The sequence below is a fragment of the Asterias amurensis genome, chromosome 10 (assembly GCF_032118995.1).
Source record: "Asterias amurensis chromosome 10, ASM3211899v1".
In the NCBI taxonomy this organism is placed as follows: domain Eukaryota; kingdom Metazoa; phylum Echinodermata; class Asteroidea; order Forcipulatida; family Asteriidae; genus Asterias; species Asterias amurensis.
This window is the reverse complement of record NC_092657.1, coordinates 8,825,059-8,835,222: the sequence shown is the minus strand read 5'-3', so window position 1 is coordinate 8,835,222 and position 10,164 is coordinate 8,825,059. Positions and strand designations below refer to the sequence as shown.

The window sequence follows — 10,164 nt, the reverse complement described above, 5'->3', positions numbered from 1 at the left end:
TTGAGATATATTGGTAAACAATAGTATTCAAGTTTGTTGCTAACTTCCAAGCTAACACATTACGTTGCTACAACATTGTGCAACGTTGTGATAAGGTAAGCATTGGTCGCGTGTAGTTATGACAAACTGTTGGGGGGGGGGAACTTGCTGTTGTTGATTCGTGTAGTTTGTGTAACTATCGGTATAGGTTTGTTTCTTTAGATTTTCTGCACAGTTAAATCATCAACGTATTAATAACGAGAGTGACAATGTGTTTTTCTTGGCATTTTTTAGGCAACAGGTAACCCTTACCAAATTTGAGGTTCAATCTATGTAAAAACAATTATGTAAAAGAGTGATGTAACACAAACTGTACAATCATATACAACGTTACATTATCTGTGTACAATTTCATTTGGCGTGTGTATCATCCCGCTCGTTACACAAACAAAAACACGTTACGAGCTGTATTGGCATTATTACAGTGTTACTTTGTCGATGTGTTGATGTACATAATATTGTACTTGCATCTAGCTCTTGTTTGTACCAAAGATGTGTTTCGACTCGCTTGAAGCCTTTACCGAAGCACCAAGACACTCGGCTGTTCTTCTCATATGATGCTAAACTTTCGACTTCTGGGGCTTTGATATCGGCACTCAATTGAAAAAAATATGTTTTCATGTCCACAATAGAAACTAACATTGCATTGGGAATAAACAATCACGGTCCGTTTTCTCTCTTCGGCTAGTCCATGTCCCATCAAACATAGTCTTCTTGTAAGTTTATGAGTAGAACAAACTTATAGCTTTGTTGAAAAGTTGTAGAGATACTCTCAAATCACATGAAATGTGTTGTGATTGAAAAGCAAATGAGTGTAAATGAAACTATACTGTTTGACACTTGCAAAGTTTGGTTGTACACAATTTGTACGGAAACGGTTTTGCTTACACACAAGTAGAAACTAAGTGAAAGGGAAAACAAAGAAATGGTATGATAACCTTAAGTTGAGGGTTTTGAGGACTTTTTTGTTGAAGCCTTAGAAGTGGAAGTGGCAGGCCTTGGTTTTAGGGTGCGACACTAAGGCGAATGCTGTTTCTAGCCTGTACAACAAATGCATACTCTTCGTTTTGTTCAAGTGCAGTGGTAATCTCTGATGAAGTTGTTGAGTGCCATTAAAGACCGTACAAAATGGTAACAATAAATTTCACCATTTTAAACATTGTATATTTACTAGTACAAATGACCCAAATGATTATGTGTAACAATTTTTAATTTCCCGGAAAAAAAATATGAAAAAGTGCTTTGCGTCTGCCTGCGCGCAGCCAAAACTCAAACAAAAGCCGTCGGGTGCATTTTGAGAAAGGCCCAAACGGTGATGTCACTGGACGTGGGAGATAAGCAAACGACTGTTTACTGCGCCGGGGACAGATGCCATGTAATACACGTCGCACACGCAAGCATGCAACACACACAACACTATAATAACAGCGAAAGTAAAACCAACTGAAGCATGTCGTCGTCTGAAAGCGAACTCGATTTTGAAGAAGTATCGAGTGCAAGTGGTGAACAGTTATATTGTTCATCTTCTTCATTCGATGAAGAGGATTCTGATCTGGAACAAAATGAAATTCAGGGGATTGAACCATACCAATTCGAACCCGAATTGCCCGATGATGAACCTGAGGACCCCGAAGACGATGCGGATGCCGACGATCTTGAACACCGGCGGAACAACACAGATTGGTAGGCACATTTACCTTTTCTTTTTCTGAAATTTTTACGACAAAACACGCACAACGGTCACCATGAATATTTGCAAACTTGACTCACAAGTTTCATGAAGTGTAAGTGTTTGTCTATAGTGAATTTCTCATGGTAGTGTCTAGGAAAATATCTTTGTTTTTTGTTTCGCATAAACAGTACAGTTGTGGCGACCTTCGCCTTGTGTGTGACACCAGACTACATGTATGTACCACACGCACAACGTGCAGTGTGTATGTACACTATACATGTACATCATGTACTTTATGTACACGTTGTCTGTGTATGAGAACCTTGCACTAACATGAAGGCTATTCGTGATTTAAAATAGTCGGCTTGTATTTAAACCCGTTTCCTGTTGTCTGTCTTGAATTTTATGTTTAATGTTTTTTGAATCTTTTGACCTTATTGCAAATTACTTGCCATGCGTTAATCATCATTTAATTGTTTACAATAAGAAAAAACAGTTTTCGACAACTTCTTGTTACATGATGTTTTCAACAGTTGCGTGACACAATAACAATAATAACAATGTGGAATGCATTTTTTTTTTACATTGACACATATTACTACTCGTCCCTGTACTTTTATTTTTACACACCTTTTCGAGCTAATAATTTATAACAACTGAACTTTTCTTTCACGTTTTGTTATTTATTTATAATATTTTCACTTCAGAATAAATACACATGACAAAACAAGTTTGAAATAGGCATCCAGTACAGTAAAACATATTATTTTTTATTTGGTTTGTCCCTGAGGCGTTTAACTCTTTTTTTTAACTCAAAATTTCCTCTATGGGTTTATTTTCGTTGAAGGTGTACCTGTGGCGAATGCGCAATAATGGACAACATCCAGAACCACCGATGCTGCAGAGAGGAGGAGAAGATGGAAAAGAAGTTCCAGGAAATTGACCAAACACTGGACCCAGGCGTGTGTTTTACAACCCACCCATTTTTCGATGCTGTTTGTTTGAACACTGCCGTTTTACAGACAGCATACTTACAATATCGTCAACAATACAATAACCCAGTTCTTGGTGATTTGGCCAGGTAAAAACACAATGCTATTTATTTAATACATTTTGGGGGACAAATGCTTTGCCCCTACCCATTTTAAAATAATCATTAACCTCAAAACCCGGTCATATTAACTTAATATTTGTTCCATTTTTCTTAATACTCTACAGCAAATATCGCCATGTGGCATATCGCCAAGTAGTTCGGTGGTGCTGGGGATTCCTCGGCCGTCACAACCGGGTACCGCTACCATCGTGTGTGATGTTGAAAATCAGAGCCACCCATCCTGATGTCAACAGCACCTATAAAGGTTTTAGATTTCCGCCCTTAGATGATTATTAGAATTCAGAGTAACATACTGCTTACTGGAAAACATATAATGGCAGAATGTTGTGTTAGAAATATGCTTACTTTTGTAAATAAACTTGTAAATACTGTAAACTTCACTCCTGGAACAATTTCACCCTGTCAGAGGCACTGTTCATAATATTTTTGATTGTAATTTCAAAGTTTGCCATAATGAGGCCAGTAATGTTTTTTAAGTTTTGTTTTCTTTATGGCCATGGTTATTACTCTTGCAATCATTATTACTGCCTTATTATCAATTATTAACTAGTTTCTGCTTTTTGGAAGTGATATGGGCCGAATTAAACAGAGCCATGATACTGAGCCCTGCTTCCCTGTCCTATAGGATTCTCAAAGCGCACACATGTGTTTTCATAATCATAATGTACATCTTATACACCAACTTTGTCTGAAAACTGTGTACAACTTGATTCAGTTGTTTGTATTAAAACGGGATGTTAAGTTGCTAATGGCATCTTCCTTGGTGGGCTTCTGGTATTTTGAACAGACGGGTAGTGGTTTCTTTGCCAATATTGGTGTTCTCTGCCGTAGTGTTTTGTCACCGCCTGAACAGTTTTCTAATGCTAAAACTGTGACCTGATCGGCATAATCTGAAAAGAAAGAAAATATTTAAACATAATGTTGCATAATGTATTTGTGCATTAACTCGTATGCATTCCAACACAGTTTTTGTTTATCTCTAGTGTGAAACAAGCTTGCATAACAAAATACTTACTAAATGTTTCACCTTGAAGAACTTTCACGACAGTGTGGCCTCCACTCTTTGCTCGAGGATATTGTATTCCATACTGTAGTTTTCCGTCTTTGCTCTTTGCCTGAACCCTCCCAGCGTTTTCGTTGTAGTGAAGAGCAGACAAATATAACCTTGAATGTATAAGGGGAAAACCTTCTAAGATATTGTCTGATTTTATAAAAAGGTAATTGAAATACAGTAAATAAGACTATTGTTCACGAAAGATTACCTGCATGTCATTCCTTCATATGAAAAGGCAACCATTTTGGGGGCGAACTGGTTTATCAGTGAATGGAATCCCTCAATTCCCGACGTCTGCATGTAGGGGGAGAGCTTGTAGATGGCTTTCTGCATTCTCGTATTGTCGAATATTTTGGTAACCAACAATTCATATGGTTTGGAACCTGTGTATTAAAAAACAAAATATTTAATTAAGGTTTTTACATAAAATAAACAAAATGCATTTATACATTCATCTACATCCCTGGTTGTTTGAGGTTTTTAATCACCTACTCCCCCCATGACTACCCCCTGACTAATTCAAGAGTACCACATCTAAATTACCTGGCTGAAAACCATTTTTTTTTTCGTTGTCCAGTTAGTGGCCCATGTGCACAGACCGGGTAGGGCTCGTCATGTCCTTCGTGCACATTTATGATGTGACGGCTTGTGGATTTGAATTTAGCTGCCATCAGTTCTCCGTCCCCGGATGAAGTGGATGAAGCTATCCAGTATATCTGTTAAAAATAGTCAAATTTGATTGAACTTAATTAAATCCCATTTTAACAGACTCCACGTGGTTTTCCCCATGCTGACTGGGTGGGAAAGGAGTGTAACGCAATTTACAATACCATTGGAAAATAATTCTTAATTCATGAAATCTGAACATTTCTCACCTGCCAAAGGAATCACATTTAATTATTTATATAAGCTTGTGATGCATGCATGCCCTATGCATTCACAATAAAATTAATAAGTTCATTAGTAAAGAGCAAGTTGTCGAATAATTAACTTACTTGGCTCACAATGGCTTTAATCCAGTCCACAATGATGCCACAGTCCTTCTGTCGGCCACAAGCAACCATCTTCTTTTTTATTCCTGTGAACAACATTATGTGAATCCTTTATAATGATTGTTGTCTCCTGAAACACTTGAAACATTCATGAAACTTGTTGAACTGACAACAAGTGAACACCTGTGCCATGATGCCCAAGTTTCTGCATTTTTTTATTTATTTTTTTTATTTTATAAAAAAAAAAAAAAAAATCCGGCGGCGATTTCGAAAGGCCTTCTAAATCTGACGATTTTTTCCGGGGGTGGGGGGGGGGGGGGGGGTGGAGGGGTGGTGGTGAGCTTTGAAAAATCTCACGCAAAGCTGGCCTCTGGACGTGGCATCTCTGCAAACGAACCCAATAAACAGAAGTAATAGGATTACCTTTAGCGATGTGCCAAACATCGAAGTAGTGTGACACCCCATTTTCACAAAGGTTCTCCCGAATCCACTTGGCGACCTGTAGGTGTCTGTCTGTCACGATGGTGTCTATTTCCACGTTCTTTGATGCCATCCATTTGACGGAACGTTTTAGACCTTCAAGTTCCATGGCGTTTGAGTTTTTCACCTCATTGCTCTGAAATCGAGTATATAAAAAGCACACGATAACGCACATGAATGTTACAATTGATGCAAGGTTTAAGCCAGGAGGTGCCGGCTAATCTACAATCAAAAACGTATTTCTCAAAACAAGCGTAGCGTTTTCACAACGTGGGTCAACACCTTTTCACCAAATTTTACCATGATTTTACCATGGAATATTCATTCGATTAAATTCGAAACTCATTTATCCCAGAACAAATGAAAAAGTGGTGGCAGGTTATGACAAATAATTGTCCAAGTTGGCCTTGAAGCATGCAGGCCAAATTTTGGAGAGCACTTATGGAAGCCAACGCCAAAAATGTTCCGTCACACAAAACCAGGGAGTTCAGCAAAGAACAAAGGCGCCGCGCAAGGCGGCTGGTCTTCTGAGTGAAGTAAGAGTTTTACAGTGTATAGCAAACTCAAGTAGTGAATAACAAAATATCGATTATTAGTATTTGTTTTGGTACTAAAATAGATAGGCGAGTAGACAAAATAAAATTTTAACCAAGTGCTAGAAATAAAAAAAAGGGATACGTTAAATATAAAGTTTACCTGTACAAGTTGTACATCCAATACTTTGTTGGCTCCAAGATCCATAACACTATATGATCCAAATTTAGCGCAGTGACCCATACTATCACATCTTCCGTCTCCGCCAATTATAATTTTCTGTCCTCGCTGGTTTCTAACTAGCTTCGTTTGTTCCGTTTGCCACACCTGGAGTACATTATATCGAATACTTGAATATTTTACCAAGTTGATAAAAAAAAATATAGAGTCAATTTTATGTATATTGATTATTATTTTAATTAAATCAATATTTTCTTTGTTTTAGTGTACAAACATCGATGAAGAAACGTATACCTTCACAATAGCAGGCTGGATATAGTACCGTTGGTGGTTGAAGTAGGTATTTTCCGTCGTGCATGCCAATCTAAACTGGTTCAACACTCGCAATACTTTTCTAACAGATGCCCCAGAAGTCAGTATTGCCGTCGAAAGCAGAATATTCCCTGCCGGTGTGTCCCGCACATAGGGCTGGCTCTCCCACTTGGTGACGGATGTGCAGTTGGTACATGTTTGCACTACAACAACCATTGTACCAACTGTCCGATCAACTTTCCCTTCAGCAAGGGAGGCACAACTCATGCACCTTCGGAAGAGCACAAGAAGTTTCGACCTGAATACGGTGTACTTTGGCTCGAGGTGCAAAGGGGCGTCCTCATCAGGGCCTGAGTCACTGCAAAGAGACCACAATTAATTGTATTTAGCGCCATTGGCACTTTGATGGATTTGTGCACTTGACAAGTTTTCGTTATCAGTATTATTATTAATACTAATTATTAAAAAAACTTTAAAATAAATAACTTATTTAATGAACATATTTAAAATATTTAAATCATAATTACAACTTTAAATCAACATTTCAATGACAATAAAATAAAATAAATAAGTTTGCAAGCCGATAAAAGTTTTTATTTTTGTTTTGTGGGGGAGGGGCGTTTTACTACACTGCAATGGCATTTTTCCAACAAGCATGAACTTACAGGGCACATTCGTTACTGCCGTCATCGCTTGATGGTTGGTAGTCATCATCACTCTCATACTCGCAGTAATCACTGTCGCTAGTGTCACTGTCCATTTCACAATCACCATGGTTCATATCTTCATGTGCTTTTATCTGGTCGTCAGGAGCAATAGAAATGGGTCTAAGCTCCAGCTTCGGAGCACTGATCAACTCACATTGTATTGAAATGTCTTTTCGTTTAGGGGACCACTGAACACCTTGAAAAATATAAGGAAAGAAATAATTAAACAATTTCATTTGCAACAAAGATAAAATAAAAATAATTATAGTAGTTAAAACAACTGTGTATAGCTTAAATTTTGTCCATGATGCACAAACCTCTGCTAATTCTTGGATTTCGAATCTTAACTTGCACACTCTTGGATCGTTTCTTGACTACCCTGCGTTCAATGGATGTTTGACAGCTTTTATCTGAGTCGGCCGTTTTAATGTCGACCTGAATTCCTCCATCTACCTGTTTGTATCGGATCACGAACACGTAAATTATTATTATTATTGCATTATAAAAAATATAAAAAAATAAATAAAAACATATATACAAGGATTGTCTCTGTGTGATGTTTTAGTATAGAACAATGATACACCCCCCCCCCACACACACACACACACACACGCCCACCAAACATAATAGAGGTGCAAACATTTAATAATAATAATAATTTCTTATATAGCGCATTTCACAATAAACCGTATCAATGCGCTTTACATTAGTCCCCTGGTCATTGGGCCAATAAACATCCCTTTAATCTTTCTCAGCTCCCATTTTATACCTTGCAAATCACAGCGGGGTTAGCTTGAAGTTGTCCTTTAGTGTGGACCGGATGTGGCGCTTTAGAAACCGGTAAATGGCTCCCTGCATTAGAGCAGCTTGATGAGGGGCTAAGAAGTTCATCCAATTCCTTTACACATGAACAGAAACGTGTGATTTAGTTTCGAATTTGAAGTTTGTTCTCTTGTGTTCTATGGTATCATGGAGGTGATATATAGCCCCCCCCCTTACATTTCATTATTTTGTCTGGAACGTATTTATAACATAACCCTTAACCAAAATGTAGGGTCATTAATTCATCTTGTTTATTTTTTGGATGTAAGCCTACCTTTTTAATTTTTGATTTAGATAGATTGACCCTGCACCCCCAATCGTTGCATAACGTCGGGAACTAATTAAATACACTATAAAAAAAAAAAAACGAAGGACTAAGCCGGCACTGTACAGTGGCCTAAGACTATTATTATCCAGTGACCTGTGAAAGCATGATACTGAAAATGACCATCAAGCCGGGGCACCCCTTCCAAGGACACCTACTTGGAAATGGGCGATGCAGTCCTCAATAATGATGAGCAATGCAAGGTCACTTTGGTTTGTTTCCGTGTTGTGTAAGAATTAATGGCAAAAAAGAAACCCAAGCACTAAAAGGAGATAAGGAGATTGTATCATTAGCTGACGAGTGTGCAAAGTCTTGGGTTGAGGTTGATCTGTAGTCAATCTTACTCTATTATAAACGGTTGAGTCAAAAAATAAAAGTAAATGATGTTGTCAAAGTTTTAGCGTGATGTGTCTACAGTACATTTAAAAGTAATACGAGGAGTCCTTACCCGCTTTCGTACCCATGTATTGCTTCGTCGAATACGTTTGGCAGGAATACTACTACTACTACTAGCAGTATCGACGGCAGCCATAGATGGGTTCTTTTCTGTAGGAATGGCAGTTGGTGTGAGAACCATTCGAACAGGTATTCCCAATTTCTTTTTCATGATACACGTATCATCAAATACATCGTCCAAGAAGTGGGCTTTGCAAATCCTTGAATATTTAGAAAGTATGAAGTCTGATCTTGTAAGGTCTACAAACTTCACCCATTGACGGCGGATAACATTATCTTTGGGAAATCTGTAAAAACCCAACTCGGAATCATCCCTCTGATTTCTATTGCAGCCACCAACAACACAAAATATTGGCATATTGATAATGGAAGAAAGCTTTAAAATAAATAACAAAAGAGCGACTAACTTTCAACCACTAGCACATAACCACAGCGAAACGTAATAACAAAGAGTATTGTGCGTGTGCATTGAAAAGTTCAGTACAACTATGTACGCACGACGGGAACTAGAAGTTCAGTCAGCCGTGCTAAGTGTGAGTCCGCAACCAGACCGTTGCTATGCGGGGGGCGCTTACACAGGCAGAAAGATCCACACGTCCAGCTACGTCACTATTTTTGGCAAAATGTTTGCTGCCACCATCGGTGAAAGGCGCTCGTGTTTGGGGAAGCCCGGATGTTGCGGGGTAATTTTTCGCCGCGAATTTCGTTTTTTTCACAAATACAAGATGAGTGTAAAAATCTAGGAAAATTGTAGGGTACTTATTAATACATGATCTTTTAAATAGCGAAAGCTGAAGGGGGTATTTTGCATGGTCTTTAACTCTTGAGCAAGTTCTTTTCGCATGTGAAGCGTGGAGATTGCATCAACATATTGGCACACCAGCATCATGAGGGTATCTTCATTAGTACCTTCATTTGTAAATACTTCTACTTGAATGTTCTTGATCTGTTCTGGCAACACCTGTAAATACATGAATAAATAAATATAAAAGTAACGAATTATTGAAACTGCGTTAGTTAATTACGTAGAGTTTGTGTGATTATATCGTTGGTTTATGGAATTGTTCGCCTTTCAGGAGCAACTGGAGGTCCAGATGATTTAAATTGACTGGCATGTGTGGTGGGGGGGGGGGTGTTTGTAGGGTTTCTTTTCGTAGGACTAGTAACCAGTGATGGTGATGTGGGGCACTTAGACTTGCATCTAGCTTTTGTTTGTACCAAAGATGTGTTTGGACTCGCTTGAAGCCTTTACCGTAGCACCCAGGCACTCGGCCATTCTTCTCCTATGCTGCTAAACTCCGGACTTTTGGGGCTTTGATATCGGCACTCAATTGAAAAAAAATATGTTTTCAATAAAATAAATTCAGATGATCATGCACCTCCATTTGTAACAATAATAGCCATGTGCCTTGTAATGTGTTGGTATAACTTTCATTACACGATTACAAATTGTGCAAACAATGTCCTTTTACACAAA

General features: G+C 38.3%; 3 protein-coding genes across 3 annotated transcripts; 1 reads left to right on the top strand and 2 right to left on the bottom strand.

Annotated features, from left to right (window-relative positions):
• Positions 1-1,424: 1,424 nt before the first annotated feature.
• On the top strand, positions 1,425-3,487 carry LOC139943055 (P2X purinoceptor 7-like). Its single transcript, XM_071939866.1, has 3 exons — positions 1,425-1,722; positions 2,559-2,792; positions 2,930-3,487. Exons 1-3 carry the CDS (start codon positions 1,490-1,492, stop codon positions 3,099-3,101), a joined length of 639 nt encoding a protein of 212 aa, XP_071795967.1. The 5' UTR covers positions 1,425-1,489; the 3' UTR covers positions 3,102-3,487.
• Positions 3,482-4,310, bottom strand: LOC139943056 (uncharacterized). The gene is made up of 3 exons (XM_071939867.1): positions 4,088-4,310; positions 3,841-3,989; positions 3,482-3,715 (listed from the first exon to the last, which is right to left on the bottom strand). The coding sequence occupies exons 1-3, from the start codon at positions 4,210-4,212 to the stop codon at positions 3,537-3,539; spliced, it is 453 nt and encodes a 150-aa protein (XP_071795968.1). The 5' UTR covers positions 4,213-4,310; the 3' UTR covers positions 3,482-3,536.
• Positions 4,247-9,963, bottom strand: LOC139942611 (uncharacterized). The gene is made up of 12 exons (XM_071939462.1): positions 9,940-9,963; positions 9,457-9,648; positions 8,680-9,063; positions 7,854-7,982; positions 7,402-7,537; positions 7,043-7,280; positions 6,360-6,735; positions 6,048-6,212; positions 5,295-5,487; positions 4,875-4,957; positions 4,423-4,595; positions 4,247-4,262 (listed from the first exon to the last, which is right to left on the bottom strand). The coding sequence occupies exons 1-12, from the start codon at positions 9,961-9,963 to the stop codon at positions 4,247-4,249; spliced, it is 2,109 nt and encodes a 702-aa protein (XP_071795563.1).
• Positions 9,964-10,164: the final 201 nt, after the last annotated feature.

Excerpts from the sequence above, each read along its gene's own strand:
- LOC139943056 (XM_071939867.1), bottom strand. The coding sequence starts at position 4,212 with ATGCAGAAAGCCATCTACAAGCTCTCCCCCTACATGCAGACGTCGGGA. Across the intron at positions 3,990-4,087 it reads TATGAAGGAATGACATGCAG|GTTATATTTGTCTGCTCTTC; the intron begins GTAATCTTTCGT and ends TATACATTCAAG. Across the intron at positions 3,716-3,840 it reads TCTTCAAGGTGAAACATTTA|ATTATGCCGATCAGGTCACA; the intron begins GTAAGTATTTTG and ends CTTTCTTTTCAG.
- LOC139942611 (XM_071939462.1), bottom strand. The coding sequence starts at position 9,963 with ATGGCCGAGTGCCTGGGTGCTACG. Across the intron at positions 4,958-5,294 it reads TGTTTGGCACATCGCTAAAG|GAATAAAAAAGAAGATGGTT; the intron begins GTAATCCTATTA and ends TGTTGTTCACAG. Across the intron at positions 4,596-4,874 it reads TTAAAGCCATTGTGAGCCAA|ATATACTGGATAGCTTCATC; the intron begins GTAAGTTAATTA and ends TATTTTTAACAG.
- LOC139943055 (XM_071939866.1), top strand. The coding sequence starts at position 1,490 with ATGTCGTCGTCTGAAAGCGAACTCGATTTTGAAGAAGTATCGAGTGCA. Across the intron at positions 1,723-2,558 it reads CGGCGGAACAACACAGATTG|GTGTACCTGTGGCGAATGCG; the intron begins GTAGGCACATTT and ends TTTTCGTTGAAG. Across the intron at positions 2,793-2,929 it reads GTTCTTGGTGATTTGGCCAG|CAAATATCGCCATGTGGCAT; the intron begins GTAAAAACACAA and ends AATACTCTACAG.